Source organism: Harpia harpyja, chromosome 1 (genome assembly GCF_026419915.1).
Source record: "Harpia harpyja isolate bHarHar1 chromosome 1, bHarHar1 primary haplotype, whole genome shotgun sequence".
Lineage (NCBI taxonomy): Eukaryota > Metazoa > Chordata > Aves > Accipitriformes > Accipitridae > Harpia > Harpia harpyja.
In genome coordinates this window covers 63,483,078-63,503,240 of record NC_068940.1, presented here as the reverse complement: position 1 = coordinate 63,503,240, position 20,163 = coordinate 63,483,078, and the positions used below count along the sequence as shown (strand labels likewise).

At 44.8% G+C, this 20,163-nt stretch overlaps 1 protein-coding gene across 1 annotated transcript in view; it reads left to right on the top strand.

Moving 5' to 3' along the window:
- TGFBR2 (transforming growth factor beta receptor 2) overlaps positions 1-3,027 on the top strand; it is a 66,234-nt gene extending 63,207 nt beyond the window's left edge. The window contains exon 7 of the mRNA XM_052797537.1: positions 934-3,027. Within this exon, the coding sequence (XP_052653497.1) occupies positions 934-1,113 (180 nt within the window). The 3' untranslated portion in view covers positions 1,114-3,027. The remainder of the gene's footprint in view (positions 1-933) is intronic.
- Positions 3,028-20,163: the final 17,136 nt, after the last annotated feature.

Sequence of the window (20,163 nt, the reverse complement as noted above, 5' to 3'; positions counted from 1 at the left end):
TAAAATTCTGGAATGGATTTACATATTACAATTTCCCCCCCCAATGAGATTTGTTGCACTATTGATTTCAAGTTAATGTTTAATATTTAATTTAATTTACTGCTTGTAATTTCAATGCCAGCAGAAAAGTAGTGTTATTTGTATACAGACAATAAGATTCTGCTATTAACATTGACATGAGTCAACATCACCAATTAGGTAAATTATGCAATTAATGCAGTGTTGTGAAATGTTATTTTTTTAAATAAGAAGTTTAAGATAAATCCTACTTAATGGGCTTTTAGTGTCATAAAGCAAAGCACACAATTTCCTGGCAAATACCTCATGTTTATAAAATGCATTACAGAGATGCAAGTGTTTTTTTGTCCTGTAAACATGTGCATCAGCATTGAAATGAAGATTAACTAGTTACATCTGTGAGTGACGTGTTTAAGTGTTTGTGGGTCTGTGGCCGATATTTGCACATAAGTTTAGCTAGTCTGCAAGGAATCCATAAAGGGCTGCTGTAGGGCCTGATATTACTGGCAATCAGAGTTTTGTTCAAAAAAACCCAAACAGAATTCAGGCATGCAAAGGCATGGGTTGAGCAGGAAGCCATGTTATCCAGGAATTCCGATCGTATTTTAAAAAAAAAAAACCCTACTTGATTCTATAGTCCAAAGCATCATTTTTCTTGTTATAAAGTATCAGAACACATGCTCAGAAATGACAATACCAATTAAAGTGCTGAAAATATTGTAGTAGGGTTTCTTTTTTAAAAAAACAAAAAAAGAAAAGCATGCCCCCCCTGACAGTAGCAGCAGAGCCCATGAAGCACCTCCAGGACACACGTGAATAACCCCCTGAACTTCAGAGGGCACTAAAGCAACTCTCACACATGGGCTTTGGCGGTGACTGGCCCCATCACGGCTGCTCTCTCTGTGCTCTCTGCAGGGCATCCAGATGGTGTGCGAAACTCTTATTGAGTGCTGGGACCACGACCCCGAGGCCCGGCTCACGGCGCAGTGCGTTGCGGAGCGTTTTAGCGAGCTCAAGCACCACGACAAGCTCTCGGGAAGAAGCTGTTCGGAAGAGAAGATCCCCGAAGACGGCTCCATGACCACCGCCAAGTAGCGTGCACCCGAGAGCTCCGAAATGGAGGAAAGTTGCTCCTAGACGCATTCACCTTGGCAAAGGAAGAAGTCTCGATCAGTGCCTTGACTTGCTTCCTGGAGGACTGAGGCTGTCACTACTCCCTTTAGGCTCCGGCTCTGGACAGGGAGATGTATTCATGGGAATTAAAAGCCAGGGAGTAGGTGTCATACCCTAGCATTGGCTGCCAGCATCATGTCATAGGAGGAGCTATGTATGTTAGCACTTCCTCAGGAAATGAGATTTGAAAATAGCCAATAACATTATGCACTTTATTAATGCCTGTATATGACTATGAAATTGCTATTTTTATATATATATATATATGCATATATATATATATATAATGTGTGTGTATGTGTATATGTATCTATCTATGTATCTATAAACAGCCATGCTCTGAAAAAGAGTTTAAAAAAAAAAAAAGTGCTTCCAGGAAATTACCGGTGCATGAGAGATCCCTCCCCCTTAGGGGGGGAGACTGGCATAGCATGACACCAGCAATTGTGTACTAAGCACTCTGCCAAAAAGATAGGAATAATATGCAATAAGAAGATGGCTTTCAAAGCATGTGCTGTAACCACCCGGCTGTGGCTTGGCGGTTCACAGTTGCAGGAGCAGTCTCACAGCAGACAGGCCAATTCGGCTTTGCAGTTGTACCTACGCAGTCTTGTCTGCAGCACATTTTGGAAGGTTCAGGGATGCCTTTGCCCTCTCACCTTTAACCTCAACATCCTCCCAGTGCCCCAGAACAGGAGTGCAAGGAGGTTTGGTCCCTCCCACACGTGTGTTTCAATACAGAGGTCATTAATGTTATATGTTTATTGCTTTGAATTCATGCTGCTTGCAAGCAGGTTGTGAAGTATCAGCAGGATGAGTTTTCCCCTCCTCCCATCCCCACCCCCAAACCATACAAAACAAGACAGGGCCACCAATAGTCCAGGCAGATGTTTTATATTTGCTCTGCATTCTGAGTGCAGGCAGTACTATTTTTCTGTCTTCCTTTTACCTTGATTGTGTTACTGTAAGAACAAACATTTTTTTTCCCTGTATAGCATGTCTAATTGCTTGACACACCACAGTTTGACTCTGTTCCACACTTTCTAGAGAAGAGTAAGAAACAACAGCTGGTGCCTTTACTTTTGCAGAAGGACCTTGGAGGTGAGGGAAAGCTCCGTAGCATTAGGTTAATGGCATATCCTGCCCTCATCACTGCTTGCATATAGGGCTGCCCTCAGCAAGTCAGCAATTAACTGAAAAAAACCCAAAACCAAGAAAGATGATTTATGCCAAAAGGATCCCTCAGACATTGCTTACATTTTTTCAGTTCTCCAAAATGATTAAGACAGTTGACATCACATTGGGCCTATATAAATGACAGCAATGTGTTTAACAAGTGCTAACAATTTTGTCTTCAGAAGTTTTGCAGTGAATTTTTCCACTATTTTTCTTCCCCACGGCATGTGAGCGGGCCTTGGAAATTAGAAATTCAGCAAGCACAAACCAGTCCTGTACAGATGTATCTGGTGCAATTTATTAAACACCTTTGACAGATAAACATCAATATTTCTCTAGAAGGCATTGCCGTGTACGTCAATAGGAGTCATGCTTATTCAAATAGGAGTTAAGATTTATGATGACAAATATTTTATTTGAAATGGTTTTCTATCTGCTTTTTTTTTTTTCATTTTAACGAAACTGCTCAGAAATATTTAAACAGAGCGGGGCAAAACCTCAACAACTATAGTGGAATTCAGAGGCTACTATGCCAAATTTTATGGGGGGGGATTTGTTTTCTGTAAAAAAAAAAGGAAAGCGGGCAGTGGGGGCAGGAGCTGAGGAGCTGTGGGTGGTGGGAGCAGGAGCGGCGGGAGCAGGAGCAGGAGCAGGGGGAGCGGCAGCAGGAGTGGAAGAAGCAGGAGCTGAAGGTTAAGGAATGGCATCTGGTAGTTCCTGACAATACTGACATTTTTATGGTTTGGGGGGGGGTTGGTTTTGGTTTTTTTTTTTTACTACTACATGTAAAGGAAAATTTTTATTCTTCTAAGGAATATTTCACCTGTACATCATGTATGAAATAGGAATGTGAACAATATATACTCTTGTATATCAAAAGTTTCAAGCACTTAACTTGCTTTGTAAACAGTTTTGGGGTTTTTTGGTTTGTTTTGTATAAAACAAATGTTTATTGGAGCAAATAAAATAACACCCATTCAAATTTGTCTTTCATCTCTGGAGCATCCAGAATAGGGAGAGGGCTCTTCCTCAAGTGAACCCTATCCTAAAATGATTCAGGCCTATTCCTTCCCACCGGAGGCCTGAATGTCATGCTCAGTGTGGCCAATGGCCTTTGCATGTGTCCTGCTTTGCTAATGACTCCTTCCCCAGCCTCCATCCTGCCCTTCAGCAGAACAGCACTAGCAGATACCCAAACTTGCTGGGCCATTAGCCCCTGCAGCGTGAAACCTTCACTCATCTCAGGGGAGGGAAGGGAGAAGAGGGTTCACAGCTGACGCTCTCATACTTTTAGGTGACACAGTTTTCAGTGTAGATGTGGCACTTAGGGACATGGTTAAGTATGGACTTGGCAGTGTTATGTTAATGGCTCGACCCAATGATCTTAAAGGTCTTTTCCAACCTAAATGATTCTGTGATTCTATGATAAGGCTTTAGTTAAACCTCAGTCATTTTGGTGCAGGTATTAAAGTGAGCCAGAAGACAGCCCACTAAATCTGTGTCTCTGAGAAGTGTGTGATTAATGTGCTTGTGCCTTACAGCTACTGCTCTCACCTTTTTAAGCTGATATACCCCTTCCATGGAAGACATGAAGAACACAAGCACCGCATAAACAAAGAGTGAGATACCTCCTTCTCCATCCACTCAAATTGCCTCAAGTGTGACTTTTAGGTTGAATCTAAGCCTTTACACAGGATGCAGTCAACATCCAGTGCCTGTTGTAGGTATCTGAGACTCTCCAGGCATCACCATTTTTTTTCAGGGATGGTACTTTGGTACCAAACCTCCAGCAGAGCTCATGCTTGGCTGCACTGAATATCTCCTTTTGAACCTTCAAGTGGAGATTCCCCAAGCAGGCACCCAGGTGTCTTTGTTCATGAGTCGAGCAGAATCGCAGAATAACAGAGGCTGGCAGAAACCTCCAGTCCAGGTGCTGTGCTCACTGGTCATCTGGTCCAGGCTCCAGTTCAAAACAGGCAGCTTAGATCCAGTTGCTCAAGACCTTGTTGAATTTTGAGTATGTTCAACGCTACTGATTTCACAGCCTCTCTGGGCACCTGGTGCGCCGAAGAAAGCAACGTACATAGCCGCTGTCAGGTGTGGTGCAAAGCCCAGAGGCCGCGTCTAGTCTAAAATTGGCAAAATGGGGGCTTTGTGAAGAAGGCCCTGCCTAGGTGCCCCCTCAAGCAGACAGCTGCATGCAGGTGACCAGCTCTTCCTTCAAGCCAGCTACCCTCTGCCCCATATTACCAGACTATAACTCAAGCTGCACAGCAAGGATGCTCTGCAGCCAGCTGAAACCAGCTGCCTGGGGACACTATGGAGGGGCCTGCAGGGAGCCCTGCTGCAGGGCTGCTGCCGCCGAGGGTGCAGTCAGGACAGGGCCCCCGCCAGCAGCACGGCAGCGCTGCCAGCACCAGCCTTGCTGTAGTTGCTCTGACGTTGAGGGAGGGTGGGATCTCTACAGCCTCCCCCTCCCCAGCAAGCATTAATGGTGCAGCCTTCCCTTCTCTCCTGTTGCTTCAGCAAAGGTACAAAACAGCTCTCGGCTTCCCTATGGACATGCAAAGCCTCACTGCCCACATCTCTGTGGTTTCCAGCAGCGACCTGCCAAGCCCTAGGCAAGGCTAGCATCGCTGTGGTCAGCCCCAGCGTTTGCTGGTGCGCTGATGGCAGTGGCCACCCGTCACCAGTCCCCACTGCTGGCCACGTATTGGCAAAGTTCTTCAAGCCCTGACTTCCTGTTTACGCTGGCTCAAAGTCTAAGTCCTTTTGGCTTAACAAGGCAAACAAGTGCTGCAAAACCAAATATAAAGTGTATTAACAAAATTTAGCAGGCAAACTCCACAGACCTTTCAGTCCTGAAGTACACAGTATCCTTGAAATAAAGTACCCTATATCCTTCTAATATTTTTTTCAATTAAGGCTTTTGCCCACCTTTCTTATCCTAAATATGGTATTCAACTTCTTTCTGTAAGCAGCTCTTAATTAGCATGTCAATCAGCATTTTATCACCAGGGTACACAGCAAGGAGGCTCCAGCTGTGCAATGCAGAAGGCATTGGGCTTACTACTGAGCCATGCTATGGTCTAAACTAGATGGCAAAATTTCCCACTGCAGCCTGCCTCTGTGTTACCAGTTCACGTAATTCCCAGCACAATGAGGATTTCACCCCCTTCTAGGATATTCCCAACTGCTACTGGAATAAACATGAATGATAAAAGAAGAAAAAATCATGACCCCGCTCCTGAGGGGGAAAAAAAGAAAAAGAAAGGCATTAAGACATTGTTATTCTGAATGCTCCTGGAAAAAAACTGGGCCACATGTAGAGCACCTGCAATATTGTCCTCTTGTCAAGCCAGCTGTGCTGGGACCCAAGGGCTTCCTTTGCTTCCAGAGGAACATTGATTAATTTATTTCCTGATCCTTAGCTCTTTCTCTCTCTCCTGCTTGCTTGCCTTTTTTTTTTTTTTTGGCATTATGTTTTTAATAAAATTCTGCCTGTGGCAATTTTTCCTTCTGGCCACAAAGAGGATGGAGTGAATTGTGTTCCAGACTGTCTGCTTGTTGTTCCTGAATGCAGTTTGGCTGCTTTCATGCTGCTTATTACTTGGCAAACATTCATGCAAGTGGGTGCACACCATATGCATGTTCAGAAGGCTCTTGCTGGGGCAGGTGCCAAAAATTCCAGTCTCATCCTAGGTCGGTATAAGTAAGTGATGCATCTCACTGCAGGATTTTGGTGTTTGGAGTTTTTTTCAGGCGCCTGTGCCCTACTGGGTTACATTTCCCAGCATGACCCACAAGACCCAGTTGGCCTGAGCCCATGGTGTCCCAGCCTGGCTGTCCAGACCCCATTTCCTCACCACGCCTTGACCAAGTGGCAGCTCTCACCTATTTTTGACCTCTGGCAGCTGAAAGGCCTTGCTCATGGACAGAAAGCTGAGGAGAAAAATCAGTGGTTTGTTGAAATACAGCCAAATTGTGAGGCTCTTGGGAGGACTGAGTCCAGGAAATAGATTTAAAACTCTTGACTAATGAATGAATGCTTTGAGCACCATCTAATCACTTCATGAAGAGGCAAAGGCAAAAGGCAGCTCATAAATTTTCTGCTGTGCATTATTTTCTTAGTTATAATGGTGATAAACTAATCTCTTCAGATAGTTGCATTTATGTAGCTAAATTCTTAAAAAAAATGAAATGGTCACCTGATCAAGTCAGCATGATTAAACTCCCACTGCTGAAATGTCTGTTTCGCAAAAATGCTGCCATGTGAAAGCAGGTAGAGCAAAGATCCCTGGCATTTCTTCCCAGGTTAGCCATCTCATGTGTGTCACAGGAGGGACCACTCAGAGCTGAAAACACTCCCCCTCTTCCTCCCCAGTTGCAGCAAGGCTTTCCTGTGGAAGAAGAAACAAAAAGCAATTCGCCCTGCTCTCTTTTTTCACCCATTTGTGGCTTCAAGCCCTGGCCGCCACCTTCCCTCCCTGCTGTTTCCCTCCTCCTGCCAGGCACCTTCAGGTGCCTGAGTGGGGGCTGCCCAGTGCCTGCCCTCCCTTCTGCCTCTGGCTTTGGATCAGGGTACTGGTCTTTCTCTCATGAAAGCAGCTCATCGTATTTGTGTTTCAGAACAAGACCTGCATCAGATATTGGGGTTTAAGCGTTGAGCTCAACCCTGCACGACCTCCCGATGGGAGGAGTGGGATGCAGGACGTATTATCATCAGAGCCGTATGGTGAGCTACAGCAGTGGAGCTCCTCACCCCCAACCCGCTGCCTGGACAAAGCCCAAACCTGGCGCTTTCCATCTCACACAAAGAGCTTCAGAAACAGACTTCCTTCTGTTAGAAATATGCCAGGGTCCTCATGCTTCAACCTTGCTGGAGACCAGTTAAGGTTAGAAAATGTTTTATGGAAGATACTGATTGCATCTAATTCCTGCTTTTGCTTGAAGGTGAAAACTGTCTTTCTAGTTCTCAAACAGAAGACAGTATAAACTTCTCCTGAGATAAACATCTGCCTGTCTGTGGCTGCAGATGTTTAGCTCTTAACGGCTGGTCTTTATCTACTGACTTCCTTATACACGTATGTGAATGCTGAGAGGATCTCTGCACTCGTCTGGCAAGGCTGTCTATGCTATGACTACCCAGTAAAATAAGATTATAAAAGTTTGATATTAAATTGGGAATACATCATTTGGCAATGTATAAAAAAATGCCTCCCCAGACTCAGAAGTGCCAAGGGTTGTTGCTTCAGAGATTGAGATGAAAATACAAGGCCTACTTTGGCCTCTTTCAGTGCATCATTGCAACGATTGTTTGAAAATCATTTCAAGTAAAACACTATTTTTTGAAAAAGCAAAGCCTTTTATGCAGAATTATATGAATGCCTGGAGTGACAAAAACAGTGTTTCATCTTTGATCCAACAAATCTGAACTAAAGGCTGTCAGAGAAAGGATCCAGTAAAAGAAAACGCAAAGCCCATCTGCTCACACCACCAAGAAAAACAGCTACACGGTGCTGCCACCAAGGAGAATTATAACTTGCAGCACATGGGTTAACAGACAGCGTATTCAGGAGCAGCCTGTCCATAAGAGAGGCACTTAGCAAGTGAAAGATGATAACTGCTGATACTTGAATCCAGCCTTATTTCTGGAAAGGTGAGATTTCCTTATTTGGTGAAATTAAAGCCAGGGTACCGATTCTCTTCAACCAAGATATTCGCTTTCCATAAACGATCTGGTGCTCCTGGAGGCAGAAGAAAGTAGGCCAATACCTTTAATTAGCTAAAAGGTTTTGAACAGGACATAAATCTCATACCAAGACTTTTAATTTTCCAGTTGTTAAGCCTTGTACGCTTTTACACAGACTTGCTCATTTGCTTTGGCTACAACCCCTTTTGCTCATCTAATCCCCATGTGAGAAGCAGGAGCAATATTTCTGTAACATGACAATGTCACCGACACTTCAGCCTCACCACTGAGGAGGAGTTTGCAGAAGCAACTTGCAGGGGATTAGACTGAAATTTTTCTTGTAATACTTTGAATGGCATAGCGAAATGCTCCCGTGTTCCGAGGCATTAAGGGCATCTCCCATTAAGCAGCAGGTTGTTTAGCCTAAGTACTTCTGGAAAGGACATGTAAGCCTTATTAAATAAGGGGAAAAAAATAAGGCAGTTTCATTTTAATGTAGGAATGTTAACATTAATTTGCTTGTCTTGAAATAATTTCTGGAATGGTTGCTTTAAGAATCTAATCTTAACAAAGCAGTAGGAAATGGAAGAAAGAATTTAAATTAACTTACTTCATCCATTTATAAATTGTTTAGGTTAATCACAGTAAACCAAACAGGATTCAGCCATACTTAAACACAGCCTTTGCGCAAGTATAAACTGTTTATTATATCCATGACACACAACCAGGCAAAATTCATTCCTGATCTGGGGAAGAGTCTAATTTAGTTTTATTAGCTCTAGAGGAAAATATTTTGGCAGAAGAAGGTTCACTTTTCAACATAAAACATTCTCAGAAAAACTCTCCTGAGAGCGAGCAAGCGATGCAGGAGAGTCTCACCATCTTCACCACATCAGCAGTTTGGCCTAAAATTGGCTCCTATGGCAGGGCAGGTCCTTCCCCAATGGGAGCGGGGCTGCGGATGGAGCCTGAGCACGGGCAGCGAATGGTCAGACAGCTGAAGCTTGGAGAGGTGAAGCCTACTCCATGTGCTTTCAGGGGCTCCCATTAAGACCATCACTTCACTCCACTGTAATACTGCTGAGGACAATAGGTTTGACTTCAGTGATTTGACCGATTATGTCTGTGAATCATAGGCAGATCTTTAGTATGGACAATGTGCTTTCCCCACCAACACATGGAGAGTGCTCATAGACTAGCTTAAAGACTGATTTTTCTTTTCTTTACATTAGTGCTAATGATACAAAATATTTTGTTCAAAAATCCTAGCAAGAAATACAATGGATTTTTACAAGGAAATTTTTGCCTTTCAATTTTCCAGTGAGCATTTTGACAACCCTTGGTGAGTCTTGATTGCCACATGGGTTGGCTAGGCTGGGGCTCTGTACTTTTGCACTACTTGCCCTGATGTGCAAAATCAATCATATTAGCTTCGAGAAGAGATAGAATTTATTTCATGGACAAAAGCACGAAATAAGCCTTGGATACAGGGTCAAACAGGTCAAATTATGATGTTCATCTTTTTTCATCTCCTTTTCTATACGTGCAGCCAATGCATTAGCCATTGGAATGTATGAATGCTATAAAGCGAATGACTCCTGTTGCCACCCTAGCAACACATTTCTTGCTTGAGCTACCCATCTTGGCAATAATACAATTATTAACTTGAGGATATTAAATGCTCTGATGAATAACTTGTGTATGCTTGTGACTCCATTTTGCTATACTTTATGGTAAGAATTGCATTTTTAAATAACTGCTTTTATTGTCTTCCAGGAGTAATTAAAATGAAATTACAGGTATTGTGAGCTGCACATTATGTTTTTATTAAGACAATAATTACGGGGGAAGGGCTCTTCATCAGGCAGGGGGGAGGAGCTCTTTTTTTTAATGTCTTATGCAAATATCTCCTACATGATTGCCTCATCAGGCTCAATAGTCTGGGACCCAGAGCAATGTCTTTGTCTTTCAGTTCTAAAGAAACGCAGGAAACTAAATACTGAGGGTTTTTTTTATGATGAAAAACATTAAAAAAAAAAAAACAAAACAGAAAAGAAATCTCTTCAGGAAGAACTATACAACTGAAAAGAAGGGTGGCTGGAAAGGCCAATGTTCAGTACTTGTTTGGTTGCAGCAGTCTTCTCTCTAGCTACAATCAGACAATAAAAGATTAATTCTCAAACTAGCACCGGCTAAGAAAGGGGTGGAAAACACGTAATATATTGTATTGTTTCAGCCTGACTGATCTGGATTAAATTCATCCTCACAACCTCAGATCCATTTGTGCTTGTATTTGACTGACTCTTCTGCATAAAACGGGAGTACATATCCGGCTCCCAATCCAAATGCACACCCCAGCCACATTGTGGCTCTGTATCAAGGCAAGACTTTGATGCTCCCCCATCCTCCCTTTCCCAGACCTCTGCTTCCCCGCAGAGTCAGCACCCAGGCATGAGGCCCTGCGAGGCCTTTCAGCACCCTCCAGCCTCAGCTCCATCTGCAGTCAACCTGAGGTTCAACTACTTGAGGACCAAATTCTCCAAGCTGCAACACGCCTCAGTGAGGATTTCTGCAGTAGCACAGTTTGTTCCCATGTTGCCAAAGGGGCAGAGGTGGTACTTACCATTTGAAAGGGGGCAAGAGGAGCTGGGGAACCCATTCAGTTCCCTGCATCTCAGGAAATTACAAGGGGTGGGAAGAATCAAACTATTTGAAGGCAACTAGAAAACAATGAGAAGAGGGTAGGACTCAACAAGGATTCATCATGATCTTTTTTCCTACAGAGCAGTACCTCTTGTAAAATGGAGAAGATACAGTAAACATCATATGTCTTGAGCTTAGAAAGGCTTTTGACCTCACCTCAAGTGATATTCATGTTAGCAAATTAGGGTAATGTCTAAATTCAAGTTCAGAGTGGGTGCAAAGCTAGCTTGAAAGATATAATAGTTACTGTGTAGGTCCCTAAGAGGTGTTGAGTACAGTTCCACAGCAACCCAAGTCTAGCTCCTATTCAGTATTTTAAATAATAGCCTATTATTTAAATAGATGGACAAAAATATATGCTTATTAAATCTGCAAACCGTATCATGCTGTGAGAGGCTGAAAATGTGCTGCAGGACAGACTGACAATTCAAATTGTTCTTCACAGATTGAATAAACATTTTGAAAAAACATGATCCTCTTTAGTGGGTACACTTACAAAGGAGTAATTAAGTGTACAGATATCTAATGGGGAAAAGCCATGTAGAGCAGTTAGCCAAAGAAGTTCTAGAGCTCAGAGTGGATCACAAACCTGACAATAGTCAATAGTGTCTTGCTGTTACAAAAGAAGGTGAACATCATACTGTGATATATAAACAGCAGTGGTAGCTGAGAGATGTTGTCCTGGTTTCAGCTGGGATAGAGTTAACTGTCTTCCTAGTAGCTGGTACAGTGCTATGTTTTGAGTTCAGTATGCGAAGAATGTTGATAACACTGATGTTTTCAGTTGTTGCTCAGTAGTGTTTAGGCTAAAGTCAAGGATTTTTCAGCTTCTCATGCCCAGCCAGCGAGAAAGCTGGAGGGGCACAAGAAGTTGGCACAGGACACAGCCAGGGCACCTGACCCAAACTGGCCAACGGGATATTCCATACCATGTGATGTCACATCTAGTATAGGAACTGGGAAGTGGGGGGCGGGGAATCGCCGCTCGGGGGACTGGCTGGTCGGCGGGTGGTGAGCAATTGCGCTGCGCATCATTTGTACATTCCAATCCTTTCATTATTACTGTTGTCATTTTATTAGTGTTATCATTATCATTATTAGTTTCTTCTTTTCTGTTCTATTAAACCGTTCTTATCTCAACCCACAGGTTTTGCTCCTTTTCCTGATTTTCTCCCCCATCCTACTGGGTGGGGGGGAGTGAGTGAGCAGCTGCGTGGTGTTTAGTTGCTGGCTGGGGTTAAACCACGACAGTCCTTTTTGGCGCCCAACGTGGGGCCCAAAGGGTTGAGATAACAACAAACCTGACCAGAGCTTGTTAAAAAAAATTTGTTATAAGCATTCATTATATTGGTGTAATAGTCTCTGGTCATTATGTTGATTTATGTGTTCTTAGAGTTGTTGCTCTGGTTTTTAAAGTTCTGTTATGTATCACCTCGCTTGCTGTATGTAGTCCCTCTTCTGCTGCTTATCATCCATGGGAGGTGGATTAAGGTTTTCGCTTTGATGTATTGTATAACACTGGTTTATGGTATGATAAAGTCGTCAGCTGTGGGATTAATCCGGTACTTGCACTCAGCATTGTCACCTTTATACTGTGGAAGCCATCTGTGGGAAACTATTAATAATTATACCATTTACCTTTCCTCCTTGGAAAACCAGTCTATGGGTGGGATACCTTTCTTCCCCTCTCCTTTCTCCTTCAGTCCAGTTACAATGGTGTTTGAGAATTTTGAAAAATTTGAATACTCTTGGGATGTTGGGACCAGCATGGTCCTATCCCTACTGCTAGGAATTAGCATGCTTCTGAATGTGGTTCAGCTCTCATTTAAGGTTAAACAACTATTTAAGAAAATCACCCAGAGATCTGCCCCAAGGCTGGATAATTATGAGTGGCAGGGTGTGTGGGGTAGTATGGGCAAGTACCTAGAAAAGTGGGCACCTCCAATGTTTTGGAAATTCACCCCTGAACAAGTGCAGAATCCAGAAGAACTAGTAAAATATTTGGAAAAGGTATGCTGTCACCCTGGCAGCTCCAGAGAGATACAAATTACTGCAACGTGCTGGGGCCTGGCCCATGCCTATCGAGCCCTGTTCGACACCACTCAGTACCCTCAAGGGGAAGAGAAGGTCTCTGGACCTAACAACAAAACGATGAGCACTGCGGTCACTCAAACCTCGGCAACGGGCACTGCGGCCCCTCCAGCCCCGGCGACGAGCACTGTGGCTACCCAAACCTCAGCGACAGGCACTGCAGCCCCTCCAGCCTCGGCAATGAGCACGGCAGCTACCCAAACCTCGGCAACGGGCACTGAGGTCCCTCCAGCCCCAGCAACGAGCACAGCAGCTACCCAAACCTTGGCAACAGACACTGCAGTTATCCAAGACCCGGCGAGCAGTACTGCAACTGAACCAGCGGACCAACCTGCACCAGTATCAGTTGCCCCCGTACAGAAAAAGAAATATACAAAAAAATCAGTTCGCTTAGCAAAGGATGAAGGTGAACCAGGGTCATCACGGGAACAGGAGGAAGAGGCAGAACCAGAGGTAATAACCCGGTCCCTATCCTTGAGTGAGCTGCGGGATATGCGAAAAGATTTTGGCCACCGTATAGGTGAGCATATTATCACCTGGCTCCTCCGATGCTGGGACAATGGGGCTAATAGCTTGGAATTAGAAGGTAGGGAAGCCAAGCAGCTGGGATCGCTTGCCAGGGAAGGTAGCATTGATAAGGCAATTGGAAGAGGGACACAAGCCATCAGCCTCTGGAGGCGACTCCTGTCAAGTGTGAAGGAAAGGTACCCCTTTAAGGAAGATGTTATATGTCAATCAAGCAAGTGGACAACCATGGAAAAAGGTATCCAATATCTGAGGGAATTAGCTGTGCTAGAGACAATTCATCATGATCCGGACAACCCACAATTACCCAAAGATCCAGACGAAGTCCAATGCACACGACCCATGTGGCGGAAGTTTGTACGGAGTGCACCATCGTCCTATGCCAACTCACTGGCAATAATGACCTGGAAAGACAAAGAGGCACCGACAGTGGATGAAGTGGCTCGCCAACTCCGTCAATACGAAGAAAATCTCTCCTCCTCCCTACAAGCCTGCATTTCGGCTGTGGAGAAGCTGTCCGAGGATTTCCAGCAATTCAAAGAGGAGGTGTCCTGTTGCCCACCTGTAAGGACCAATGTCTCAGCTATTAGGAGCGAGCGCTCCTCTGCCCAAGAGAGAGAATATAGAAGGTACACACCGCGAGGTGCCCTGTGGTTTTACTTATGTGATCATGGAGAGGACATGAGGAAATGGGATGGAAAACCTACCTCAGTCCTAAATGCACGGGTACGTGAGCTGCGAGGAAAAACCACCACAAAAGGGGATTCTACCAGGAAAAATGCCGCTCCGGTTTCCAAACAGAGTAGAAGGGCTGATCTTATTTCTGATCCTCTTGAAGGGAATTCTGAGCCAATTTTACGAGAAGTGAATACTGGATACTCTGACCAGAATTAGAGGGGCCCTGCCTCCAGCCAGGTGGAGGAAAGGGATAACCGGGTCTATTGGACTGTGTGGATTCGATGGCCTGGCACGTTAGACCCACAGGAGTATAAGGCTCTAGTAGACACCGGCGCACAGTGTACTTTAATGCCATCAAGTTATAAAGGGGCAGAACCCATTTGATTTTCTGGTGTGACAGGGGGATCCCAAGAGTTAACTGTATTGGAAGCTGAAGTAAGCCTAACTGGGAATGAATGGCAGAAACACCCCATTGTGACTGGTCCAGAGGCTCCGTGCATCCTTGGCATAGACTATCTCAGGAGAGGGTATTTTAAGGACCCAAAGGGGTATCGATGGGCTTTTGGTATAGCTGCCTTGGAGACGGAGGGCACGGAACAGCTGTCTACCCTGCCTGGTCTCTCTCAAGACCCTTCAATTGTGGGGTTGCTGAGGGTTGAAGAACAACAAGTACCAATTGCTACCATGACAGTGCACCGGCGCCAATATCGCACCAACCGAGACTCTCTGATTCCCATCCACAAGTTGATTCGTCAACTGGAGAGCCAAGGAGTGATCAGCAAAACTTGCTCACCCTTTAATAGTCCCATATGGCCCGTGCGAAAGTCTAATGGGGAGTGGAGACTAACAGTTGACTATCGCGGCCTGAATGAAGTTACGCCACCGCTGAGTGCTGCCGTTCCAGATATGCTAGAACTTCAATACGAACTAGAGTCAAAGGCAGCCAAGTGGTATGCTACAATTGACATTGCTAATGCATTTTTCTCAATCCCTCTGGCAGCAGAGTGTCGTCCACAATTTGCCTTTACTTGGAGGGGTGTCCAGTACACTTGGAATCGATTGCCCCAGGGGTGGAAACACAGCCCCACTATTTGCCAGGGACTAATCCAGACTGCACTGGAAAAAGGTGAAGCTCCGGAACACCTGCAATACATTGATGACATCATCGTATGGGGCAACACAGCAGAAGAAGTCTTTGAGAAAGGGAAGAAAATAATCCAAATCCTTCTGAAAGCCGGTTTTGCCATAAAAGAAAGTAAGGTCAAGGGACCTGCACGGGAGATCCAGTTTTTAGGAATAAAATGGCAAGATGGACGTCGTCAGATCCCAATGGACGTGATTAACAAAATAGCAGCTATGTCTCCACCAACTAATAAAAAGGAAACACAGGTGTTCTTAGGTGTCGTGGGGTTTTGGAGAATGCATATTCCAAATTACAGTCTGATTGTAAGCCCTCTCTATCAAGTGACCCGAAAGAAGAATGATTTTAAATGGGGCCCTGAGCAACAACAAGCCTTTGAACAAATTAAACGGGAGATTGTTCACGCAGTAGCCCTTGGACCAGTCCGGACAGGACAAGATGTTAAAAATGTGCTCTATACTGCAGCTGGGGAGAATGGCCCTACCTGGAGCCTCTGGCAGAAAGCACCTGGGGAGACCCGAGGCCGACCCCTGGGGTTTTGGAGTCGGGGATACAGAGGATCTGAGGCTCGCTATACTCCAACTGAAAAAGAGATATTGGCAGCATATGAAGGAGTTCAAGTTGCCTCAGAAGTGGTTGGTACTGAAACACAGCTCCTCTTAGCACCCTGACTGCCAGTGCTGGGCTGGATGTTCAAAGGGAGGGTCTCCTCTACACATCACGCAACTGATGCCACGTGGAGTAAGTGGATTGCACTGATCACACAACGAGCTCGCATAGGAAACCCCAGTCGCCCAGGAATTTTGGAAGTGATCACGGACTGGCCAGAAGGCAAAGATTTTGGAATGTCGCCAGAGGAGGAGGTGGCACGTGCTGAAGAGGCCCCGCTGTATAATAAACTGCCAGAAAATGAGAGGCAATATGCCCTGTTCACTGATGGGTCCTGTCGCATTGTGGGAAAGCATTGGAGGTGGAAAGCTGCCATATGGAGTCCTACACGACAAGTTGCAGAAACTGCTGAAGGAGAAGGTGAATCGAGTCAGTTCGCAGAGGTGAAAGCCATCCAGCTAGCGTTAGATATTGCTGAAAGAGAAAAGTGGCCAGTGCTCTATCTCTATACTGACTCATGGATGGTGGCAAATGCCCTGTGGGGGTGGCTACAGCAATGGAAGCAGAGCAACTGGCAACGCAGAAGTAAACCCATCTGGGCGGCCGCACTGTGGCAAGATATTGCATCCCGGCTAGAGAATCTGGTTGTAAAAGTACGTCATGTAGATGCTCACATACCCAAGAGTCGGGCCACTGAAGAACATCAAAACAACCAACAGGTGGATCAGGCTGCCAAGATTGAAGTGGCTCAGGTGGACCTGGACTGGCAACATAAGGGTGAACTATTTATGGCTCGGTGGGCCCATGATGCTTCAGGCCATCAGGGAAGAGATGCAACATATAGATGGGCTCGTGATCGAGGGGTGGACTTGACCATGGACACTATTGCACAGGTTATCCGTGAATGTGAAACATGTGCTGCAATTAAGCAAGCCAAGCGGTTAAAGCCCCTGTGGTATGGAGGGCGATGGCTGAAATATAAATATGGAGAAGCCTGGCAGATTGACTATATCACACTCCCACAAACTCGCCAAGGCAAGCGCTATGTGCTCACGATGGTGGAAGCAACCACTGGATGGCTGGAAACATATTCTGTACCCCATGCCACCGCCCGGAACACTATCCTGGGCCTAGAAAAGCAAGTCTTGTAGCGACATGGCACCCCAGAACAAATTGAGTCAGACAACGGGACTCATTTCCGAAACAACCTCATAGACACCTGGGCCAAAGATCATGGCATTGAGTGGGTGTATCATATCCCCTATCATGCACCAGCCTCTGGGAAAATTGAGCGATACAATGGACTGTTAAAGACTACATTGAGAGCAATGGGGGGTGGAACTTTCAAACATTGGGATACACATTTAGCAAAAGCCACCTGGTTAGTCAACACCAGAGGATCTGCCAATCAGGGTGGCCCTGCCCAGTCAGAATTTTTACATACTGTAGAAGGGGATAAAGTCCCTGTAGTGCACATAAAAAATATGTTAGGGAAGACAGTCTGGGTTACTCCTGCCTCAGGCAAAGGTAAACCCATTCATGGGATTGCTTTTGCTCAAGGGCCTGGGTGCACTTGGTGGGTGATCCGAAAAGATGGGGAAGTCCGATGTGTGCCTCAAGGGGATTTAATTTTAGGTGAGAATAGCCAGAATTAAACTGTATATTAGTTGCTATATAACCCTGCTACTGTATGTTATCCTTACTATAATTGTTATGTGCTATATCCATAGTACTATAGTAAGAATCACTTAGATCAAGCAAGAAAAGAACTGTGATAAAACTGAGCAAAGCGCAGTAGTGATGGAACCAGAACTGACTACAGCATGCAACAATCCAACGGTGCACACCATCCTCCTGCTGCGCCAAATGTCACCTGCTTGTCACACCGCACTGAAGCCCAATTCTGCTCTACTGACTGAGAGGACTTTGCACCATCCCTCCTGCCCAGAAAAACTGGTATGACAGATGGAGCCCAGAGTCGGAAACTAAATGAACTCAATGAACATTTTATGAGCATGACCCATGAACTAAAGGAATGATATCTCTGTGTGTGTATACATATATCTATATCTATATCTATATATATCTATATATATATCATTGTTCATATGTCTTAAAGGGATGGAAAGGTGATGATGATTGATCAGGATGTAACTAAAGGTATGGGAACTGTGCAGGACGTCAATGGTATAGAATAAGGGGTGGATACTGTCCTGGTTTCAGCTGGGATAGAGTTAACTGTCTTCCTAGTAGCTGGTACAGTGCTATGTTTTGAGTTCAGTATGCGAAGAATGTTGATAACACTGATGTTTTCAGTTGTTGCTCAGTAGTGTTTAGGCTAAAGTCAAGGATTTTTCAGCTTCTCATGCCCAGCCAGCAAGAAAGCTGGAGGAGCACAAGAAGTTGGCACAGGACACAGCCAGGGCACCTGACCCAAACTGGCCAACGGGGTATTCCATACCATGTGACGTCCCATCTAGTATAGGAACTGGGAAGTGGGGGCGGGGGAATCGCCGCTCGGGGACTGGCTGGGTGTCGGTCGGCGGGTGGTGAGCAATTGCACTGCGCATCATTTGTACATTCCAATCCTTTCATTATTACTGTTGTCATTTTATTAGTGTTATCATTATCATTATTAGTTTCTTCTTTTCTGTCCTATTAAACCGTTCTTACCTCAACCCACGGGTTTTGCTTCTTTTCCTGATCTTCTCCCCCATCCCACTGGGTGGGGGGGAGTGAGTGAGTGGCTGCGTGGTGTTTAGTTGCTGGCTGGGGTTAAACCACGACAGATGTACTAAGTGATCCTGCCTCCATTTTAAAACTTGGTAAGTTTTCAGAGAACTGCTTTGTCTTGTTTTGGGCAGCAGAATCATCAGAAGACTTTCAAACATGGCCTCTGAGGAAACGTGAGAGGAATGGCTGTAATGCAGCACTAGAGAAGAAGATAATTAAGGGGCAATAAGATAATAATCTTTGAAGTTGCAAAGAGGAAAAATGTGTTGGCATTAATCATGGTGGATAGATCAAACATAGCAGGGAAAATCCAGATTGTCCATTAAGAAAACCTCATGGGAAGGCTGTAGGATGTCCAGCATTTTTGGTCATGAATTATAGACCAGGCAAAGGTTAGACACTAGTTTTCTGGTATCACTGATCTTATCTCAGGACAGAGGTCATATTGTCTTGATGACATCTTGAAGATCCTTTCCTGCCACAGAGGTTGCAGTTCCATGTCCAGAATGTGTCTCCAAAGGGCTGAGTTCAGGGTGGTCAAGAAGCTAGAAATTTTGTTCTATGGGAAATTCCAAAATGTGCTGGGGCATGGGGGCAGGACATCCTCTTTCATAATTCACCATAGAACATTGATATTTCTCATGGAAAGGAAAATATTAAAAAAACAGACATATGGATTGCTTCAGAATAAAATCAAGCCTGGAAACTCAGCTCTCTGAGGCCATATAGCTTAAAAGTGGCTTGCACACTCCTGACTTCATTTTTTAACCTTGGTAAACAGCAAGAGTAAGGAATCACTGTTCAGCTGAGACGCTCAGTCAGGGAAGTGCATTTTTCATGGCACCCTGAGCTCCCCATTGCTCAGCTTGGATGCCCAAAACACACCAGTGTCATCATGGGTTACACAGCATGGAAACACGTTCCCATCACTATTTATGCAGTATGACAAGAAATGATCACAGGTCTGCATGTATTTCCCTAAATTCCATTGAAATCCAATGTTTTCACAAAAGACTGCCTAAAACAAAGCAACATTTTCTGACAAATAATTTTTGTGTGAAAATTCCCAAGGCATTTTAGTTCCAATTCCCTCCTCTGCCACATGTGAGACATCCAGGAGTGCTCTTCGGAAGAGACATCCTGTGTGTGGCCCAAGTTGGTTACCAGAGGACACACCAGTAGATGGAGCACACGACTAGGCAGTGCTGCTCTTCGGCTCTGTAAAACCAATTAATATTCTCACTCTTCACTGCTTGCAGCTTGAGACAACAGAGCTGGGGCATAGAGGCCTGGACCAGCCACTGAGACTGCCGCCCAGCTTTCCTTGCTGCTAAGCTCCAGATGAGAGGCTAGATCTGCTTTGATGTTTACCACCGAATTTCTTGGCTGACTTTATTTATATGGCATTTAGGCTTAGCTCATACACTGCTATTTATGCCATCATTATACTTATCCCCACAATTTTCTGTTTCCCGAGAGTATAGTACATCCTACTTCTAAGCAGAAAGTTCTTGCAGCTTTTTGCAAGTCCCCGAAGATTTTGCACTTTGTTTGACTGAGTCTCCCCTGCCACAAGCTCTCAAAATCACCTAGTTCTTCATGCATGTCAAACTCTAAAACTTCC